The following is a 23,607-nucleotide window of genomic DNA, read 5'->3' as shown; positions in this document are numbered from 1 at the left end:
TGGGCAGAATGACATAAATGGGTTTGTTTTCTTCTTTTTTGCTTTTCGGGTCAGTTTTTATGAAATGGATTTATTTTTTTTAACTCTCATTGTATCTATTTATGGTGCTGCTGCTGGGATTAAGATACTGTTAATTTAGATTTTTATCATTCTTTTATACGATAGACGTCAAAAAGTATGCCTTAAAAATAAGTTTTAATAATGACAACAGATTAACGTAATGTAAAGCAGTGGTCTTCAATTTAAATTCAACAAGGTTCAACTAAAAACATCTGTTCTATTAAATGCAAAGAATATATACCGTACATTACAGTCGTTATAGTTGTCTTTGCTTAAACTTTTGCTTTTCAGGTCCGTACATCTTTGTGGGCTGGTAGCTTTTCTCTGCAGAAAGAAGCAGAGAGAAACTGGTCCATGCGTGGGAATTCCCATAAATGCAGGCAAAGCTGCACTGTCAAAAATGAACTATCATAAATGCCAGAAAAAAGCCTGCTTCAAATAAAATACTGTAAATGTTTGAAAATGAAAAACAAAGGACTTATCTTTTAAATTATGTCACCATCCATTTCTAGTTCTTAACAAACAAATATCAGCTGTATAATTACAAGTTCCAGGATCTTGTCAAATATTTCCTTACACAAAGTACATCAACCAATAAACTCCTTAACACAGTAATTATACTCTAATTAGAAGTATAATAACTGAAGATTTTAAAGTATTAAATGTAGACTTGTGATGAAAACATCCATTATTTCTTACATGTCCAGTTTAAGTTTCTTTCTTTACAACTGTCCCCATTTTGATAAAACTTTTCGTCTTTTTTTATAAGTAGACTTTTCTATCAAAACATGCAACATGGTGTTGTTTACCTTTTTATTTTCTGTAAAGATATTTGTTGCAATTTGACGCAAATAAAAAAATGTAATTCCATTTTTTTTCCACAAAGCCCATTAAATTAAGGTTTTTCCACAAATCCTTTAAAAATGTTGAGAATTTCTTGATCTTTAACACTTGATTTTCTTCTTTTCACAACAAAAGTCTACATAAAACCAAACAAATATGCAAAAATGAAGACGATCTGTTAGTTACACTAACAACCACAATGTGTTCAAATGTAAACAGGAGCAAGTGATTTTACTGTAAAAAAAAACATAAAAATGATTGTGCTGTTTCTTTATTTGCCTGTGGGCTGCTTTTGAATTGTTTATGTGTTTCAAATGATTTTTATTCTTTTAAACTTAACAATTCATGACCTGTGGGGAATTGTTTTTTCTGACATCATCAATAATGAACGTACCCATAAGTCAACATCTATCAGTGTTTGCTGAAGCGTTTTTGAAGCTCCACACGTGTCACTGACAAGGTTAGGGCAGTCAAAGTCCTTCTTGTGTTATCCGACATTATGAGAGGTTATTCATGATGCCCCCAGGAGTAGGACGTGAATCAATGCATATGTTGTCTTACTTGTGTTTGTTTTACTGCAGAGAGCTAATCTTGTCTGTGTTGATGAGGGTGAAGCAGGGTGAAGGAAGGATGAACATTGTGCAGCGGTAAAAGCTTTCTTGGTGGGCAGTGGGCCCTCTGAGTCACAGAGGCAGCCTCATTAGTATGCCTCACAGGGATTCAGTCACAGATTGAGGGAGTCAGGGACTCTAAAAGGAATATGATGTCCATCTCTCCATACTTGATGTATTTGTGTGGAACAGGATGCAGAGCTTCCAGTCTCATATTCATCAACACAGGGAAACTAAAACCAGTATAAAAAAAATCTAGTGAAATCCTTTGGGCAGGTTTTTGACAGTAGTAAATAAAATAAAAATGTGACAGTGTAAGTATTTTAACTTAGTTCTTTGATAAACCTCAATACGGAGAATATGATTGATGCTGACTGGATTGATAAACTAATGACTAGTCCAGGGGTCTGCAACCTTTACGATCAAAAGAGACATTTCTGCCCCTTTGTTCGCTAAATTAAACGTGTCCGGAGCCACAATACCTGCTACAACTGGGATTCTCAACTGGTGGCCCACAGACCACTTTAAGTTTGTTGGAGGGGGATTTTCTGGACAGTAGGGGTGATTTTATCAAACTAAAAATATCTAATGATTTTTAACAGTAGTTGATATTTTTACACTCTAAGACGAAATAAAAGACGAGATTCTTGTAAAGAAGGAAAAATAATATAGTGTAGTGAACTAGGCCTCGGTCAAACCTGCCTCTGAAGACCTTCATGGGACAGGAACTGTTATTTCATTGATTTGAATCCAGAAATACAAATTAGCTCATCCAGAGACTTTCTAAATGTATCCTGAACTAATCAATTGAAAGAACACTCTCTTTTTGATATTATCATTACTATTTTACAATATCTTGATAATCAAAAGTGTGTTTAGTTCAAACCATTTTAAATGTTGAAATGAACCACTCATTTTAAATCAACTGTGAAACAGTATTAATGATTTTTAATCCTCATTCAAAGTAGAAATCAAGTTAAAATGTCTATGTTACAAAGTAATGCATTTTTAATCTTCTGTCTGAAATGAGAGAGAGTGATGTCGGTCAAAAGTCGGAGACAGTCCGAAGCAAGTTATTGGAATGAACTGTCATGTTTTTAAACCTCTCAGACAGAAACAAGAAAACTGGCACCTGTAAGTCTGTCATTTCTCCAAAACATTTCTCTGTCTGTTCCTAAACATCTACGCTGTTTTTCTGACTTGTAATGACCCTCTGACGTCACTAAAACCACACCCCTGTTGTCCTGATGCATGCTCAAATAATCCAGGTAGAAAAATCTAAAAAAGTTAAATCTGGTCCTCTGGACATTCAAAAAAAAAAAAAAAAAAAACACAAAACAAAGAAAATCAACAAAAAAATGTAGAAACGTTTCGTCTCTCATCCAAGAGTCTTCCTCAGTCTGAGGAGCTGTATTCAGCTCAGTCTCTTAAATAGCACCGTCTCAGAGTGGATCAACCAGTTTGCTGCTGACAACCAAAACCAGCTGATCACATGCTCAAGAAGGACCATCAGCCTAACAATGGATCATTAGCACACTGATGGCTGTTTACTGTTCACAGAGGGCTGAGTGACCACATCATCTCTGTGGATAAATACATCAAGTTCACACGTGAAGATGTAAAAAATGGCAGGTTGGCTTTCTTGGACTGTGAGGTCTCAGTCTCTGGTAGAGGACATTTGCAAACTGAGGTGTACCACAAACCCACCCACACAGACCAGTATTTGCAGTTTGACTCCCATCACCCTTTGGAGCACAAGTTAGGAGTCATCAGGACTCTGTATCACAGAGCAGACAGCATCCCCACTAGCTCAGGAGCCAGGCAGAAGGAGAAATCCTACACAAGACAGGCTCTAGAGCAATGTGGATATCCTAACTGGGCCTTCCTGAAAGCAGAGAAGAAACCCAAACAGGACTCCAGTCAGCCATCAGGTGAAAAGGAGGAACCCAGACCCAGACCAGTGGTCATTCCGTATGTTGAGGGAGTATCAGAGAAACTGAGACGTTTATTTTCTAAACATAATGTCCCAGTGGCTTTTAAACCCCAAAATACATTACGGCAAAGACTGGTTCATCCCAAAGATCCAGTCCCCCGGCACAAACAGAGCAATGTTGTGTATGCTGTTCAGTGTCAGGAGGGCTGTGATCAGTCTTACATCGGGGAAACTAAACAGCCACTGGCCAAAAGGATGGACCAGCACAGAAGATCAACATCATCAGGCCAGGACTCTGCGGTCTACACAAATCTCCAGGCCAGCGGTCACTCTTTCAGGGATGAAGATGTTCACATCCTGGATAGAGAGGAACGATGGTTTGAGAGAGGAGTAAAGGAGGCCATCTTTGTGAAAAGAAATCGTCCATCGTTAAACAGGGGTGGAGGCCTCCGGGTTCAACTGTCCCCCTCTTACAATGCTGTGATTGCTAGTATCACTCAACCCTCTGTGAACAGTAAACAGCCATCAGTGTGCTAATGATCCATTGTTAGGCTGATGGTCCTTCTTGAGCATGTGATCAGCTGGTTTTGGTTGTCAGCAGCAAAACTGGTTGATCCACTCTGAGAAGGTGCTATTTAAGAGACTGAGCTGAATACAGCTCCTCAGACTGAGGAAGTCTCTTGGATGAGAGACGAAACGTTTCTACATTTTTTTGTTGATTTGCTTTGTTTTGTGTTTTTTTTTTTTTTTTTTGAATGTCCAGAGGACCAGATTTAACTTTTTTAGACACACCCCTGTTGGTTCTTTCAACCAATCAGGACTTCCCAAAAGTGACCGGAAGCAGAACTCTTTAAAAGTCGACACTTCCTAGTTCCAGGGAGAACAGAAGTTCCAAAAGTTCAGTGCCTGGAGAAAGTTCCAGTGCCTGAAAAAAGTTCTGAAGTGCTGGAGTTAGTTGGGAGTTCTTCCGAGTCTAGTCGGGATTATGGAGCCTTCCACATCTGAGTGGAACCGCTGACGGACTCACAGCTCATGTGAGTCCACCCGGGAGGTGAGCGTGTTGTTGAATGGAGTACCATCACTACTTCGGACGATTCTCAGCCATCCTAAGGAGACGCTGAAAGGTAGCGTTGAAATGGAACTCCGTACCGGAGCTGACCTATCTTCTGCAAAGGTAACAAGTCGCTTCACTACCGAGTGTACCGAGGCTGAGCTGGGGTCGAATGGAGGGTGCCGTTCCTTGTCAACACACTTTCCCTCATCCATCTTTTCTCTCCATTTAAACTCCTTCATTTATCATCTTTAAAACTCTTCTATCTTGCCAGTAATTAATCCAGATATCTTCAGAAATGTCTGTTGTTTTTATTAAGTAAAACATGCCAAGTTTTATTAATCAGAGCCGATAGCATAATCAAGTGTACAATGTTTTGATGTTAAATTTTGATTCTGTTAATAAATGACCACATTCATTTTGATGGGTCAAAGAAAATTAACGTCTCATGTCACTGATTTGACCATCTCACTCAGTAACTCTGTCACATATCTGTCAAGTAGCTCGAAAAAGTGAGAACCCGTTATTAAAAATTGACTGTAGTGGAGCTCTTAAGCTAACTGAAGCTAACCTAGCCCTACATCACTACAATAGTTTTTGCCCAGTTTCTAAAAACTAAAACGATAAACTATGCATTTTTATGTGATATTTTTAAAATATGGTAGAAACATTACATCTCCTACTTTGAAGAGATAAAGCATAAAGTGAAAGTGAGTATGTTTTACTCCTTGTAATGTTTCTAGTATTCATATATTTGCAAAATAAATGACAGGAATACTGCTAAAACTAGCCCTTTTAGTTGTTGTTATAACAACCAATAAAATTCAGTTTTATCTCAGTTTTGGTCAAAGCTTGAAAGAGTCGCTGCAGAGGGACCAAAGAGCCGCATGTGGCTCCAGAGCCGCATGTTGCAGACCCCTGGACTAGTTGGAGCAAAGCGAAGGCCAAAGTGGATTCTGGTTTTCCTGAATGTCACTATATTCCCAAACTTCCCTGTTTGACTTTGTAGTCGTGTCATCTGATTTTCGGCCATTTGTTTTGGACAATCGGGTGAAGAAAGGAGCTGTCAACCACCTGATAGTGAGTTGGATCAGATGGCGGGGAAGATGCGGGACAGACCTGGTAGACCCAAACAGTTAGTGAGGGTTTGCTGGGAACTTCAGACCTGTGGTGTCACAGTGGTGATTCTTCTACAAAGTGGCTAAAATTTCTCGAATTAGGCAACCGTTTATGTTAAATGTTTGTGGAAACCAGTGGAAAAGTTGTATTAACTTTTCATCCATTCTAGCAAAGCAGGTCAACTTGTATTGAACCCCTACCCCACTTAATTATCATTCAAATTAAAGTGCTTGTAGTAATTTGGTCAAATTTACTGATTCACAAGGACTTCACATTGAACTAACAATATTGCATTTGACCCCAAGCTTCAGAAATTTAGTTGAGTTTGATGTTTTGTTTTCTTTTTGAAGGGGAAGTTTTTCTGGCAAGTGAAGATTGGCTACACCATCGGTCACAGCGTTTCACTCATTTCTCTCATCACAGCTATAGTGATTCTTTGCATCTTCAGGTAGGTAAACACATTACTCACGGCTGTTTTCTCCCAGAGATTTGCAGCTTGTTGCCACCTTTAAAAGAAAAGATAGACGGTTCCAACACAAAGTAAAAATATGCATAGAGGTATAGTCACTGTTCTTCCGTGTGGCTGCTCATCTGGATATGCGTTTGTAAATCTTTGCTACAAAATTAGAGCAAATCAGTTTCTGAATCATCATACTGTTCAGGTAAATCGCACCCGCAAAGACCTGGATTAGACTCAGATCAGTCTTACTCTGGTTTTTCTTCCTAATTTGACTTTTAAGTGTTTACATTTTCTCCCCAAGTGGCATTTTAGCTCCTTGTAGATGAACTGTACAGCCAATTGTTCAGAAAAAAAAACAGAAATTCATCTTTTCACTTTCTGGGCTTCAGTTGGAGCACAATATTTATAATCCTGGTGGTTTGATGTGACGTGGATGTCATGACAAATTATACATTCCAGGGTCACATTTTCGGTGGAATTTGTCAATCTTGGATCATTTCACATTCAGGCATTAAACTCAGGTTTATGTTAAACTGTGAAAGATATGAATCCTTCAACTTGTCACTAAAATGTGATGAATTTGATTGGGTGGACTTGTCCAGCTCTTCGGGGCTTTTGGTGGAAATAAAATGATTTATGTATTTGCTGTTTAATATGTTGAGAATGTGCTGTAAGCTGCTTAAATGTTGCTGCAGGAATATTGGTTACATGTTCTGTAATCTCAAAGGAAGGTCAAACAGTTGTTTGTGCAGAATGAAAGTATTTCTTTGTTTAACTTTTAACAAAAAATATTCTTGTGCTTGTTTCATCATCCTAAACTAACGATGTGATGCAACAAGTATTTTATTTCTTTTAAACAAGTGCTGCTTATCTATATACTGTATACACGCTAACTAATACCTGTCAGGACACACACTGGTAAATATCATTAAATGCCTATTTCCTATTCCTTTTATGGAACTGGAATTTATGTTGTTTTCTCCGGGTGCTCCGGTTTCCTCCCACAGACCAAAAACATGCATGTTAGGCTGATTGTGTAGTGAGTCACGTGGGTACGTGTCACTAGTTGTAGTATGACAATATATCCCCGTTTATATGCATACTATATTCACGAGTTCCTCATCTTTCTGACTGTGTAATGCCGTGCATTGAATTTAACAGAAATGCGAACGAGAGACGTTATTACCTTTGACCCATCAAAATGAATGGAGTCATTTATTTTCAGAATCAAAGTTTAACATCAAACATTTACATTAATTTGGCAAAATATGAAAATAATAACAGACAGTTTCACAAATAATGAACTTCAAATCACTCGGCGGTGATTTGAGGACTTTGCTTCAGATATTTCTAAAATATCTGTACTGGTTTATGAGAGAGAGGTGAGTTTAAGATGAAACGGAGATTTATCTTACAGAGGAATATGTGAGGGAATTTAATCTGTTTGACCAGAAATTGCACGCTTCGTCAGATCTCAGCTCGTCCACGGTACACTTGGTCGAAGAAGAACTTTACCTTGTTGAAGTTCATCAGCTCAGTAAGAATCCTTCAGACTTTTTCAGCGTCTCCGTTGAGAACTGCTAAAATCCTTGGAGAGTCGTGCGTGGGTCGTTCAAACAGAAATTATAATTCCAAGACGTCTCTGGATCATCTTGAACGCGTTCTGCATCCAAGAATTCTGAACTCCTTTCATTCTTTAACTCTCAGCAACTCTTCATTGTCTAAAACTCTCAGACTCATAACTCTCTGGAAACTCCAACGCTCCAACGCTCTAGAACTGTTCACCATTCCAACTCTCTGCCAGAACCGAGAAGTTCTCACATTTTAAATGAGTTTACTTCCGAGTTTACTTCAGAGCTTTCTGATTCGTGGATGGACCAGAAAGAGGAGTGGTTTTGACGTAAGGTGTTTATCAAAAGTCGAGGTCAGAGAATGAAATTTGTTTAACAACTGACAGAGAGATTATTGCAGAAAAGCAGACTTCGTGGAGTCTCCACTCTGATATCTTCTCAAATAGTTAAACATGACATTTCTTCTTCAGTAAACATTTAGTTGACCGAAGCTTCAACTTTCACATACTTACGACTTGGCTCATTTCAGACAGAAAATCAAGAAATGCATATTAACCTGATTTCTCCTTTGAATGAGGAATAAAAATCATTACTTACTGTTTATGTAAAATAAAAATGAGTAGTTCTTTTCAACCTGTAAGCATTGAGTGAACTAACACCATTTGATTATCAAACATTTGTAAAACAGTAATGATTATAGAGGATTGTCTTTTCTGCTTGATTAATTCAAGAAAGAAAGTCATCAGATGGCTCAGACTTATTCAGATCAATGAAAATAACAGTCTCTGTCCATCTGGTAGATTTGAGGTCAGATAAGGGTCAGACCAGGTTCACTACAATTGGTAACTCTAAATTGTCCCTAGGTGTGAGTGAGAGAGTGAATGGTTGTTTGTCTCATTTGTCTCTATGTGGCCCTGTGATGGACTTGCGACCCATCCAGGGTGTCCCCCACCCCTCGCACAGTGATTGCTGGACATGGGCACCAGCGACCCCCGTGACCCAAAATGGAATAAACAGGTAAAGATAATGGATGGATGGATGGATGGATGGAATTTATGTTTTTTTTTTCACCACAGCATTGTCTGTTTTCCAGTCTGTTTCGTAAAGTACCACATGTTTTGGGGTTCCTCCTTGAATCGCTATTCCTCCTTGGATCACCACCTTATTGTGGTGACAAAGTTTGTACGCTTGAATGTCTTAGGAGCTATGCTGCTGGGAGCAATTGTAACTGGTAGGGTCTCCCAATGCAGATTAGTCCTAGCTGACAGGCCAGACAAAGAGTGATTACCAAAACTCAAATGGACAGAAAACAGCAAGGAGCTCAGTGTCCCTTGCCCGGACGTGGGTTCCCAGGGCCCCATCCTGGAGCCAGGTCTGGAGGAAGGTCTCGTCTGCAAGCGCATGGTGACTGGGTCTCTTTCCATAGGGCTCAGTCAGACTCAGCTCGAATAATGGGTTTGCGTTCCTGTGAGCCCACCACCTGCAGGAGGGACCATACAAGTTGGGTGCATGGTGCCATGGGCAGTAGCCAAAGGTGGGAGCCTTAGTACTCTGACCCTGGCTTACCAAAGCTGGGGACATGGAATGTAACCTCTCTGGCAGGGAAAGAGCCTGAGCTTGTGCGTGAGGCTGAGAAGTACTGACTAGAAGTATTTGGGCTCATCTCGATGAACAGCGTGAGCTCTGAAACCAATCTCCTTGAGAGGGGCTGGACCTTATTCTACTCTGGAGTTGCCCATGGTGAGAGGCGCTAAGGTGGTGTGGAACTACTCTTCAGGCAAGTCTGACTGGGAGGAGATCCCAGGGAAAACCCAGGACACACTGGAGAGACTATGTGTCTAGGTTGGCCTGGGAATGCCTTAGAGTCTTCCCAAAAGAGCTGGAAGAGGTGGCTATGGAAAGAGATGTCTGGGCTTTCCTGTTCAAGCGGCTACCCCGTGACCCAGCTTCGGAACAAGTGGAAGATGTCTGTCTGTCTGTCATTTACCTTTAGTACTTTCAAAGAGGACATGCACAAGCTGAACGTGTGCCAGTCTAAGCGTTCATTGATCCTCACTTCCTAACTTGCAAGAGGCGAGGTCAGAATGATTACTTAAACATGAGAAAATCAAATGGAAATTATCAACATATCTGAGCCATAAGAAGCATGATGGAGCACTAGGAGGCTGTGGTGATGGAAAGGCAAAGTGTTATCAGTCGGAAACTATAGGATGTAGCTTGTTCCGAAAACACTAAGTATAGCAGGAAAGGACTTCAAAAAAGTTCAAGACAAAAACAACTGGACTTTATTTGTAACAGAAGGCGTTTTGCTTCTCATCCGAGAAGCTTTCCCAATAATCTCGGTTGAGAAGTGAAACGTCTTCTGTTACAGAGAAAGTCCAGTTGTTTTTGTCCTGATCTTTTTTGAATTGACCATGTCCTGGATGACTGAGAATCTTCACCAGAGCAGGAAAGGACCAACGTTGTGTTTGTGATTCCTAAAATGACTTTAATCTTTATGTAACTAAACAGTTAACAGGATTATTAACAATTAATACCTTACCTGTTGTAAAGATTTGAATGAGCTCAGCTTGGAAAAACTACTTTAATTTTGTTTATTTATTTGTTTATAACCTTTTTATAGAATTGCACTTCTAAAGACATGAACTATCACATCAACCCGCTACATATGGCTTTATTTTAATACTGAAAAATATTCTTTGTTGAATATTCAAGCAGGAAAATAATTTTATAACAAACATAACTTGTCATTCAGATTAAGGCTCTTTCATAAAATACTTTTCATCCATCTTCTGGCAACTGAATTTTCGCTGTCTCAGTTTAAAATATATTCAAAAAATGTTTATTGGTCGTGCACTACATGCAGTAGGACTGGAAGAAAGCAAACATTTTATGAAATACAGTACTATTATTATTATTATTAACATCTATTTAAAATAGTGATGGCACATAACAAAATGTTACATCTTAAAAAGTACAACTTCATAGAAAACCTACACAGATGCAGGGACATCACACCACCTCCACACAGAAAAGCGTCAGTCAATTCATGCTGCTAAACTCCACACCACCCTGGAGAACGCAGTTAATAACAAATCACAATGACAGCATGTAACAGTAATGTTTTTACACCGCTTTGACAGAATGTGAAAAAGCTGTCCTGGGTGGGAATGAGGGGAAAATGAGCATGTAATACCTCCAGTGGGGGCATTAAATTATTTGAAATGTGCTTTAGCGCCAGAAATGAATGTTTTCCTGCCCTGGGGACAAAACGACTTGGAATAAAAACAAACTTACTTAGAAACTTTACACCACTTTCACATTCCGACTAATGATTTAATCCCTCCAAGAATGATAATGTAATCAAGAGGTGAAATGTGTTAAATAATTGGATAATTGAGAGTTTCACAAGCATTTACCCATTTGGAAATTTACCTCTCTTGTCTGCTTTGTTGAGATGTATAAAGGACCATAAAAATCATACAATCTGTTCTGAAGTGAATCCACCCACTTAGCAACTAAATGTATTCAGAGGCCTGATTATACTTTAATTCAGTCTGTAATTTGCTGTTATTTTACGCCATTAACTCTGAAGACTTTATGCAATTAACACATAGACCCTTTTAACTGATTTGTTTGTCCTGATTTGCATTTTTTAAATATTTTTGTGTGCAGAAAACTCCACTGCACAAGGAACTACATCCACATGCATTTGTTTGTGGCGTTCATCCTGAAGGCCATCGCCGTGTTTATCAAGGATGTGGTCCTTTACGAAGTTGGGGAGGTGGACAACTGCTCTTCAGGCTCGGTGAGTTCATTGTTTCAATATGCTGCTGTTTGATTTAGGAGTTTTGGGCTGAAAAGCTTGTGGAAGTTTGCTTTCTTTGTTGATTTCATGCAATAAACTTATTAATATCTTGATGCATGCTCAATAATCCAGGTAGAAAAATCTAACAAAGTTAAGTCAGGTCCTCTGGATGGATTTTAAAAAAAATCTGCCCAAAGGACCTGACTTTACTTTGTTGGAGCACACTTATTAATTTACCATTTGGCTTATTTCTGAATACATTATTTATTTTTTTACCAAAAAAGGAGCAAAGTTTTTATCAGACATATGCAATGGAGAAGGCAATAAAAAAATAAAATAAAATAAAAAAATATATAGATGAGTTATACTGATCAGCCATAACATTATGAACACAAACTCATTATTGAGCGAGTTTGTGTTTTCCCACCAAAATTCTCATCAGTGTGGACAAGAAACATCTACTAAGTTTTATTAGTGGGTTCTCCATTGATACACCCTTTAATTAACTGATGCTTGCAATAAATATGCAGTCATATCATCAAACTGATTTAAAAAAAAGTTCATTTAAGTTTCCCTCTGACATTATAACAGACACAACTCAAAATACAGTGATAAGGCACCAAATATGTATTTCAGAACAGAGAGCCTCCAGGCCACAATCGGGCACAGCGGTTTATGTTTTACAGTTTGGCCACACAACAAGCAAAACCTCAGAGTGTTTCTATTAGATCTCTGGCCAGATCTTGTATTATTAAAACTTTTAACGCTTGACAGGAGCCAGCTGCTGTTAGAGATAGGTTTGGAAACGTGTTACACAGACAGATTTACTGGTGAAGTGCTCATTATTTTATTGGTTTTAAAGTTTTTTTTTCTGCATCCTTTGCTGCTTGTCCTTTGTCTACACTTTAGTATTAGTTGTACAGTAGTTTTTTCATGTACTAATCTTGCTGTAAACTTTATACTGAGGTGTGTATGAGCTCAGACTGAACTTCACTTCTTTTAAGTGAAAGCAAACCTCTCTAAGCACGCCTGTGATAAAACAGACAAAATATAGTATTTGTAAAGAGTTTTCTCATCAGTAACTTATAGATACTATAGAAAATAGGCCAATGCTCTCATCTAAGTCCTGGTAATTATGAATGCCACTGTACAAAATGTTTTCTGGTTGTCTTCTATTCGAAATAAATTTCTGTAATAAAATGTCTAGAAATAAAGTTTACCCACTCTTTTTAACTGACCCTTTAAACATCAAAGAAAGTAAAAAAAAAAAAAACACTCATACTTTAAACCACTAAATATAACACTGTTATGTTTTGTTTTCTAACTCCCATCATATTTGTCCATTCAAATATGATTACATATATCACTTTATATCCCCAGTGGGACATGTTTTTCAGCCCCACAGCACAGTTTTATTAGAGTTTTTTTGCATGCAGGTTTGTAACATAAGCTACTTGCACTGAAATGTGTAGATAAATCTATTGACTCTGACGTGCACAAAACTGCTCATGTCAAACACTAAACTAACAGGACTGTAATTGTATAAAGTTTGCTTGTAAAGTAAACTTTTTGGATTGTTTTAATCAGAATTTATGTTCTGGACACCTTAAATTGTAACTCACTTCATAAAACAGGAGCTGTAGTACTTGGGTCATTTAATACACATTTGTAATGACGAGTACAATTTTAATACGGTTTCATTATAAAAGTGAAAGTAACGTTCCTTGAAGAAATCTATCGCCCACCACCTTGCATTTTGATGTTTTGCGTGATGTGCTAGCATATGTTGGCATATAATTAAGTGACCTTATCCACATACACATTTTTTTAAAATGGTATGGTGGCACAGTGGTGCAGTTGGCAGAGCTGCTGCTTGTCAGCGAGAAGGTTGCCTGATCAACTTCTAACCGGGGACCTTTCTGGGTGGAGTTTGCATATTATCTCTGTGCATGCATGGGTTTTCTCTGGGTACTCCGGTTTCCTCTCATCGACCAAAGACGCGCATCTCTGTTGAGCCATGTATCCCTACAGCTATAAGTAGTGATAACTTAATGAGATTATATATAAATTACAGAATTTGAATTAGAGAAAAGCTTTACACCATCCTTCCTACCATTGCCTCCAATTCCTTGTCAGATGAGGCAGCTTTAGAAATGTCACTAGAACTTGATTTATGTTTGGACTGTTTTTGTCCTATTGAGCTATCTGAATTGTCAAAAATAATAGCTTCGTCCAAACCATCAACATGTCTGCTAGATCCCATCCCAAACAGACTGTTTAAAAAGGTGTTTCCCCTATTTAATTTCCACATATTGGATCCGCTTAATTTGTCTCTAATGAATGGTTACGTACCAGAGTGCTTTAAAGTTGTAAAATAAACCGTTACTTAGGAAGCCTGATCTTGATTCAGGAATTATGGCCAATTATGGCCTTACATCAAACATTGTAATATGCATGGATCAGAAAAACTGGTCCATGCATTTATCACATCTGGGCTGGACTATTGCAACTATATATTATCTGTGTGTCCAAAAGTTATTTAAGTCTTTAGTTGATCCAAAATGCTGCTGCCAGTTTTAATGAGAGTTAATAGGAGAGATACTTCTCCAGTTTTAGCTTCTCTCCATTAGCAAATTCAGAATATGATTCAAAATCTTACTTCTAACATGCAAAGCTCTCAACAACGCTAATGATCCATCGTTAGGCTGATGGTCCTTCTTGACCATGTGAGCAGCTGGTTTTGGTTGTCAGCAGCAAACTGGTTGATCCACTCTGAGAAGGTGCTATTTATAAGACTGAGCTGAATACAGCACCTCAGACTGAAGAAGTCTTTCGGATGAAAGACGAAACGTTTCTACAATTTTTTTTGTTTTGTTTTGTTGAATGTCCAGAGGACCAGATTTAACTTTTTTAGATTTTTCTACCTGGATTATTGAGCATGCATCAGGATATCACTTATAAATATGTCTAACCTTGATGCTAACGTATACAAATTTACCACCTTCCTTGTCCTTCACATACAGTATATGTCATATGAACTTTTCACCTAGCTGTCTTGCGTCTAAATCTTGTCTGATATATCAGATATAGGTTAGGAAATGTGAAAACTGTAATTTCTTTCTTTTGTGTCCATTGTTAGGTTGGCTGCAAAGCAGTAATTGTGTTCTTTCAGTATTGTATTATGGCCAGTTTCTTCTGGCTCCTGGTGGAGGGCCTTTATCTTCACGCATTGCTGGCCGTGTCTTTTTTCTCCGAGAGGAAATATTTCTGGGCTTACATTCTGATCGGCTGGGGTGAGATTGTGTCCTTTTTTCTATGCCATTATAGAGTGAATGCAGAAAACAGAGATGCAGTCTTGCCAGAGAAATACAATAATATTTTTGATTTTGGTTTAATGTTACTTTATGTATATTCATATGTCCTGTCCTCAGGGGGTCCAGCAGTTTTCATCACAGCTTGGAGCATTGCCAAAGCCTACTATAATGATGTGGGGTGAGAGAAACAGCACAGAACTGCAAAATCTTTGATTTTCCTTTTGATTTTTCAAATTGGCACTATTGTTTTATGTCTCACCAGGTGCTGGGACATTATTGAAAATACAGACGTGTTCTGGTGGATTATTAAAACTCCAATTTTAGCATCAATCTTTGTAAGTTTACGAGAAAAAAAAAATTAAATCACAGACATTTTGATCTTTTTGAACAAACTTTTCCAACTTTCCATAAAGGGAAGATGTGTGATATATATCCCTACTGGATTTCAAAACAGAGAAGGTGAACTGATGTCACTATTCTCATTTTACTTAGAAAAGCTGTCATTATTTCTCATTTTCTGAGCCAAGTAACATTTGCAGAAATCTTAAGCTAAACAGAGATTTGAAAGAGGATAAATGTGGAGTGTGTCAGGATGATTTACAGGTTTTAGGATGAGTTAGATCTTAATATAATGTATCTATAAGTTGTTAACCAACTCTCATCATTCACTGATGTGTGTTGAGGTCCAGTTACTTTATAGTGGGTCAGACTGTCAGCTCACATTGTGTTTTTCTCATTAAGTTCAGAGTTTAACCTGAAACAACAGTTTAAATATCCATATTTTCTTCCATCCATTCAGAACACAACATGACATTTAGCATCAGGATTTTTTATTTGATCCTGTTGTAAACAAAACTCCATATCTGTTGGATAAAACATGGATTTTTATTGATTTTCTGGCTTTCTTAAGGCCATCAGGTTTGGATCATCAGTAGTGGGGTTTTGTAGAAATATCATGAATAGTTAGTATCTTACCTGCTGTTAGTTGCATTCAGGCCTATCTGACCCGGCCCAGCCCTAGCCCGTATATAATTTTTTAAGCTTTTACTGCTTTTGTAAGCAAATCAATTAGACATGATAGTTTTAAAAACATATTTCAAAGAAAGAAAGATATACGATTTTTTGTTTATTAACAAGTCACCAAATGAATATTAAGATACAAAATAAATAGCCTAAATAATACTCTCTAAAGATGAAGATTATGTCTTTTTTTTAACTCTTTCAACTGGCCGGTCAGTGGACGCACGGCTAATGATCCCGTTGTCCATATGAAGCGTAACTGGGCTTTTTGTTTTACCTTTCTCAACCAGCCGGTCAGGGTCAATTGCAAACCCTCAGATGTGTGATTAGAGCAAACGGTGGGCGGGGCCACATCGCAATTGTTCCGCAATGCATCAGCGCTACTCTCTCTTTTCACAGACTGATTAACAGTCTATTTTCTTTTCCTCATCCTCAACATAGTAAACTTACTGCCTCCTCCTCAACAAGCAGAGTAACACAATTTTACATATATTGTGCATTCTTATTTACTTTTCTTTGTGTTGTATGATCGTAAAACCGCACCATAGCACAAGACCGACACGGCCCGTCCATCGAGCACATTATTTTGGCCCGATCTGGCCCGAATTTCGGGTCGAGCCGGGCCTGGCCTGAGTTAGAAATGACAGCTCTACCTGCTGTAGAGCTGTCATTTCTAACCCAAACCCGAAACCTGGTCTAGACTGACCTGGATTAGGGCTGGGCCGTTATAATGTAATTGATAGGCGGGCCTTGTCGGTATCGGGCATTTAATTAGGTCAGGATCAGCTGCAATCCAATTATATAACATGGTCTGCCATACATCCACCAGTCACACGTGGCCATTTCACCGTGAGCTGACCGGCCTTGAAAGAGGTAAAAAGTTCAGCTGAGCTTCAGATGGGACTGTACTGCCAGGCAGCGATCCATCAGCCTAAATGGACGTTCATTCTGCCGCTGCACTCAGTGGATGCGCGCGGCCGACGACCCAAACAGGTGAGATCCCAAAGCAGATGCGTGTGTCAGAATTGTCCGCGTGTCTCAGTAATTCAGAAGAATGCAGGCAGAAACGGGGTTTAAATGCTCTTTGAGGGCCATGAAAGTACAAACATCCTCTCAGCTCCAATCTCATGCCCCTTTTATTCAGCTGCACGTCCCCGACTGTTAATAACTAATTAAAAATGTCTGTTTTGTTTTCCAGGTTCGGACGTGTAATTACTGTTAATTCGTCGGGTCGGTGGGGTTCGGAAATTATGACTGCAGGCTGGGGCCGGTCGGATCGGATTTTTTGTTCCTGAATGCAACTCTAACCTGCTGTAGATAGCTATTTAACCAAAATCACTTTAAAGAAATGAATATTATTTCTAACTGGATTGACAAGCTGACTGCTACTCCGAGCAGATCCAAGATCAAAGTGGGTTTCTGCCATCTTAAAGCAACTGCACTTTCCAAAAACAATTGCAGCAATTTATTCTGACACTATTTTATAAACCTTTACATTACCATCATGTTTGTGTTCAATTATATTCATAGCATTGTGCAAATGGTGGATATGAATTAAATCTAATTTAAAATCCAATTTTCCTCATCCCTTTTTGATAATTATCATCCACAGATGAACTTTGTTCTTTTCATCTGCATCATTCGAATACTTCGCCAGAAGATCAACTGCCCAGATATTGGAAGAAACGAGTCCAACCAGTATTTGTGCGTACAGAAATGCCTTTTTCTGGTTGTATTATTTGTTTTAAGTAAGAATTTTTGATGAAAACTTCTTTGTTTTAGTATTCTGAATAACCAAACTCCTTTCTTTAAAAGGATTATCAAATATTATCTTGAGCAAACTTATTTTGCAAAGCTTAAAGTAACATTTACAGAACTGATGACCATTTTTGTTAAACACTCAGAAACAATAGAGCTATGTCTGATACTTTTTCACTTTAGGAGGGAAACTTCTTTTCCTTTCATGTGATGTTCAACAAACTGCTCAGTGCGTTGGTCTCGGTGTGTTTTTAAGTGAATCTTCTGTGATAGAGAGCATCTCATACACCAGCCATAATGCTTGAGCTATTCTCCCACTGACATTTTTAATGGTGTTTTTTCCCATTTCTGGTCTGCTGAGATGAAATGTAAAATGAAAAGTGCTCAAGTCGCATTTCACTATTGGTGTGTACAGAGACAGATTTGGAATTGGTTTCGCTGGAGAGAGAAATTTAAATTTTGCCTTGTCGTTGCAGGAGACTTGCGAAATCCACGCTGCTTTTGATCCCTCTGTTTGGAATAAATTTCATCGTGTTTGCTTTCATCCCGGAACAAGTGAAGACAGAGTTACGGCTGATTTTTGACTTAATCCTGGGATCGTTTCAGGTAAAAAAACAAACAAACAAGGTAACACTTTACAATAAGTTACACAAAATGTGCTTACCTACTAGGAAATGCCTCAGGAACGAATCAGGAACAAATCAGGAGCTAATGCGTAGTTAACCAGTATTTGCTGGGGAACATACAGCCAAACCTTGTTACGGGACTACTGGTTAGTTACCTTGTAAATGAAGAGGAACTAATCAAGAACTAATGGGTAGTTATTAAGAAAATCAAAGAAGAACGAATCAGGAGCTAATGAGTAGTTAACCAGTACTTAATGGGGAACACACAGCCAAACCTTATTAGGGGACTACTGGTTTGTTACCACAGAAACAGAGGAGAAATCCTCCGTTTGGGTTCTGAATAAACCCTGCACCAGTGAGGTCACAGCTCGTAATTATCAAAAACCCTGTTTCCTTGTGATTACTGATTTTATTTGCTTCTTACCACTGATTAGCAATTTCATAATCTTCTACTGGTGTCATCTTAATGTCTGATTATCACTTACTGAGTACCAAATCATTGACTGGCTGTTATTTTGTTCACTGATGTAGTGAACCAAGTACTTACTGAGGAACCAATCATTACTTAATCACTACCTGACCATTACCTACTGTTAGCTCCTTATTCAGTCATCTTTGGTTTCCATGGTAACATTAGTTCTTGATTAGTTCCTCTTAATTTACAAGATAACTAACCAGTAGTCCCCTAATAATAGACTTAATAATGGACTTCAGAAGGAACAAACACACCTACACCCTCCTGAACATAAGATGATCTGTGGTGGAAGTGGTCTCCAACTACAAGTAATTGGGTGTACACTTGAATGACAACCTCAGCTTGAGCAACAACACCACCAGCCTGATCAAGAAAACTCATCAGAGACTTTACTTTCTTAGACGGCTGAGACGAGCTGGTCTGGGAAGGTCAGTCCTCACCTCCTTCTACAGGTGTGCAGTGGAGAGCATCCTGTGCTCCAGCATCGATGTGTGGCATGGAGGCTGCACAGCTGCATGAAGAAAAGCTTTGCAGAGAGTGGTGAAGGCTGCACAGAAGACTGTTGGAGTCAGTCTCCCCACCATCACAGACATCTACACCTCTAGATGCAGGAAGAGGGCCACCTTCATCATAAAGGACCCCACTCACCCTGCACACACACTTTTTGCCCCGCTCCCCTCAGGAAGGAGGTTGAGGAGCATTAAGTGTAGAACCACTAGACTGAGGAACAGCTTCTACCCTGAGGCTGTTAGACTCATGAATCTCTAATTAGAATAATCACTGTGAAAAATCACATCATGTTGCTGCTGATCTGTTTCAATGTTGCTGCTGATCTGTTTCATGTTGATGTGTTCATGCATGCTCATCTGCTCACACAGACTCATGTTCGTTCTGCTGTTCGACGTAATGTTTTTACACTATTAGTGCTTAGAGTATTTTTAATTGATGTTTTTCTTAGTTCATATCTTAGATGTTATTATTGTTTTTCTTTTACATTTTTATTGTTGGATGTAACTGGGACCCTGTGCACATAATTTCGCTCCACCACATGTACCACATGTGGTGCGAAAGACAATAAAGAATCTCTGACTCTGACTTTGACTCTCTGATAAGACTTGGCTGCGTGTTCCCCAGTGGTCAACTACCCGTTAGCTCCTGATTCGTTCCTCTTTGGTTTCCTTAGTAACTACCCATTAGTTCTTGATTATTTCCTCTTGATTTACAAAATAACTAACCAGTAGTCCCCTAATAAGGTTTGGCTGTGGGTTCCCCAGTAAGTACTGGTCAACTTAGCTCCTGATTCGTTCCTGAGGCGTTCCTTAGTAATTGATCAACTTTTGTGTACCTTATTGTAAAGTGTTACCAAAAACAAAACAATTCTAGTAGTGTTTTATTGTTAATAATAGTATGGTTATTGTTTTATACCCAATTACATTATTATAGAGGCAATTTTACAGAAGTTGAGGCTCTTTATTATTAGCATCCTGTCGCAAAGACACAGTTTGCTCGTTTTTCTTATCTAAATGGATAAAAGAGCTCCAGATAGCACAGTTTGACACAGCAAATAGTATTTTCGCACCAAAAGGTCGATTCTTGATGAGCTGTCGGTTGAAGGGCGATGCCTCTCTCAAGCCTGTCCTAGATTTTTATTTATTTATTTATTTATTTATTTTAACCCCATAATTTTCAGACACTCTTCATCTGCTGAAGGTAGTTTTTGTTCAGCTGGACACTTCCTCTTGTCTCCTCTCCCACTTATTCGCTTTTCTCATTTTTTTAAGTACACACTGGTTCAAAGACTGGGCCAAAATAAAAAGAATAAAAATAGCTAAAGAAAAACAACGGAGAACCTCCACTCAAGACCACTTTAGAAGATTACAAGACAGTCTGGCTCCTTGGAAGCAAAATATAAAGAAATCAGAGTTTCAAACTTTTGCACAGTACTTTTTATTTATACATGTGTATCAGAGCTGTATGGGTGAATGAGTTTAACTTATCGTTTGTAATGGAAAGAGCAGGTGTGTTATATTTAAAGTTGCTAACAGTTGTAAAGACAAAATGTGACATGTTATGGCCCCTTCATCTGTGCGTTTCTTTCTCTTTAGGGCTTCGTGGTTGCAGTCCTTTACTGCTTCCTGAACGCTGAGGTGGGTGATGTAAACATTGCTTGTATATACACAGTTTGACTGCCGTGCAGCTGCAAACTGCTGCTTTAGCTTCTCATTCCTAAGTGCAACATTTATATTCATAGACCGTCCTGTAAAGTAGATGGAACTTAAAGCAGGAGCCCTCGTTTCTCCCTCTGACTTATTCTCTGCGGTCTGTCTGCCAGGCGGGACGGCTTTAGTGTAAAAGGAGCCGTCTCTTTGGCAGAGGGGTGTCTGCGGAGACTTTGTGGAGAGATTATTTATGTTCTCAGAGCTGAGCCGGATCGAATCATTTGACTCTACGCTGCCTGAATTGTAATCTGGTGAAACTTTCAGATGTCCTCATTTAAGCTTCAAGCCTTCTAGTTGTGAGGTTTTATTAGATTTTTTTAATCAATGAAACCTCGAGAACGGCACTTAAGTAATTACTCTACGCTGGCTAAGGCCGCACATTAAATGTAATGATGATCAATCTATTATAGCAACAAAGAACAATTTAAGCTATATATTCTGATGTTTATCAGGTACTATGTCAAAACCAATGTTGTGAAATAAAATGTACGTAAAATTCCAACTAAAGTAAATTAACTCCACTTTACTCTGCAAAAGACAAAATGCTGAACAGGGACTTGAAATGTGATATTTTAAATTTTCTCCATGCAGAAAATTTCTCGAACTGGACTGCCATGCACGTAAAGCTTCATGATATTATCACATTTCAAACAAAAGAAGGAAAGCAGCGCATAAACAAGCAGCACTCACTGTGGCAAAGCCCAACCCTTTGAAATACGCACGGCTTTAAAACTCGCTGCAGCCGGGAGCAACAGACTTCAATGCTTTTTTTAAATTATTTAAAACTAAACTATTTAGATATTTAAAAAAAAAAAAGTATTTTGCTGTATTTCATTTTTAAATCACAAAGATTCATATCAAATGCTAAAATCAAGAATTAGATTTTTTCCTCAAATATTATAGTACTTGATTATGTACCGTATTTTTCGAACTATAAGGCTCACTGTCGATTTTTGAGAAAATTAAAGGATTTTAACTGCGACTTATATGCGACTATATGTCTATAATGTTAAAATAAAGGTAGAAAACAGGTTTTTAATCTCTGCATTGTTTCAGACAAAACGAGGCAAATGTAACATTTCTCTTCACTTGCCTTATTTATGTTTTATTTGTTTTAGTCCACATTATATTTGACCTCATAACTCAATGTTCAGTTGACGCAATAAATGAAAATCAAACTTTCTTTGTACAAATGTAGTATCTATTGTTGATTATGGAAATAATAAGGAAGAAACGCAACAGTTTCATTGTTTTTCTTTTCTAAAATGGATTTCCAAAGATCGCACCACATCTGCACACTTTTTTTTTATTATTGTAAACTTTTATTTTTGTGAAGTATTACTCAGGAGGCTATGCCACGGTAATTTTCCAATCAGCAACAGCAATAAAAAAAAAAAAAGAAGTAAAGTTTGAAAATATTCAAATTAAAGTTAGTTAAATTTGCATTTTGCAAACTTTTAAGTTTGCAGCATTTTAGAATTCCAGTTTTTGTTTATAACAACATGAATGAATTTCACATTTGAATATGAACATAAGCTGTCCATTTAAATACAAAAATAAATTAATAAATCAATACATAGTATTATAAATGATCATTTGTATTATATAGCATATACCCTACCCCTCGCCCGTCTCAGAGCTCTGACAGACAGTCTGTGTCACTGGCCTCGTGCAGCGATGTCAGCTGCAGTCAGAGAGGAGAACCACCCTACCTTCATACTGCAAATGAATCGTGCATGTGCAAAGATAACGTTCATCTCACGTCACCAATATTAGTTTTATTTTCAAATCTCTTTTTATCCATTTTGCTTATTTTTGTCATGCACAGAAGATATTAAACTCTTATGTAGTAGAGGTGCACAGTACCAGATTCAAGTTTTCTAGCTAATTTCCATCTACAGTCCCTAAAAATAAGTTTAAATGCTAAGTTTGATGTGACATTAAACAATATGTGACAAAATTGATTTAAGGCATGTGGGTCTGTGCAAAGAATTTGTCATGGAACTATTTCATAAAGTTCATTTGAAATGCACATATAAGGTTGTTTTTACTCACTTTTTGTCCCTCTGTTTATATTTACCTCTTCTACAGCCTAGATCACAATTAAATTGAAATTAACAAATACGCAAATTAGGTGATGGTGTCATTTAGCAACTTTTAGAATAGCATTCCTTACCCAGAAGTTGGCAACAGTGATGGTTTTGTCCAGACTGATTGGGACTTTATTGCATAATCACATTCTTCACTCCGGTGTTTGCTTGTAGGTGCAAGCAGAGGTCAAAAGGAAGTGGCGGAGGTGGCACCTGCAGAGGTACATGGGCTCAGATACCAAATACCAACACCCATCCATCGGCAGCAGCAACACCTTCAGCACCCAGATCACCATGTTGACACGCTGCAGTCCCAAAGCACGGCATGGTTCGTCCTCCTGTCCAGATGACTTGTCTTGTATATGACTCACAAAATCCAAGACATACAAGCTGTTCAAAATGCTTTTGTGCCAAACATCTGTCACACAGACCCAACGTATGGGAGCTCTTGAATGAAAAAAATCTTCTCTCCGTCATCAGCATAAGTTGTGTTGTAAACAAAGAAGAGTAAATCTGCTTCCAGAAAGCTCCTGCTCTCCATTCTTAAAGAAACGTTTGCGTGAATAAACTCTCATGAATTGCATCAGAGTCATTTTGCACATTCGAACAATGAATATTTTTTACTAGACTTTCACATTTGAGCACATTT

General features: G+C 38.3%; 1 protein-coding gene across 1 annotated transcript in view; it reads left to right on the top strand.

The window, feature by feature from the left end:
* vipr1b (vasoactive intestinal peptide receptor 1b) overlaps positions 1 to 23,324 on the top strand; it is a 56,444-nt gene extending 33,120 nt beyond the window's left edge. The window contains exons 5-13 of the mRNA XM_037694113.1: positions 5,968 to 6,065; positions 11,324 to 11,456; positions 14,596 to 14,749; positions 14,888 to 14,948; positions 15,033 to 15,105; positions 17,403 to 17,494; positions 18,025 to 18,154; positions 20,755 to 20,796; positions 23,133 to 23,324. Of these exons, the coding sequence (XP_037550041.1) occupies positions 5,968 to 6,065; positions 11,324 to 11,456; positions 14,596 to 14,749; positions 14,888 to 14,948; positions 15,033 to 15,105; positions 17,403 to 17,494; positions 18,025 to 18,154; positions 20,755 to 20,796; positions 23,133 to 23,324 (975 nt within the window). The remainder of the gene's footprint in view (positions 1 to 5,967; positions 6,066 to 11,323; positions 11,457 to 14,595; positions 14,750 to 14,887; positions 14,949 to 15,032; positions 15,106 to 17,402; positions 17,495 to 18,024; positions 18,155 to 20,754; positions 20,797 to 23,132) is intronic.
* Positions 23,325 to 23,607: the final 283 nt, after the last annotated feature.

This window comes from Nematolebias whitei, chromosome 20 (genome assembly GCF_014905685.2).
Source record: "Nematolebias whitei isolate Nwh7 chromosome 20, NemWhi1, whole genome shotgun sequence".
In the NCBI taxonomy this organism is placed as follows: domain Eukaryota; kingdom Metazoa; phylum Chordata; class Actinopteri; order Cyprinodontiformes; family Rivulidae; genus Nematolebias; species Nematolebias whitei.
The sequence above is the reverse complement of the archived record's forward strand: the minus strand, read 5'-3'. Positions and strand labels throughout refer to the sequence as shown.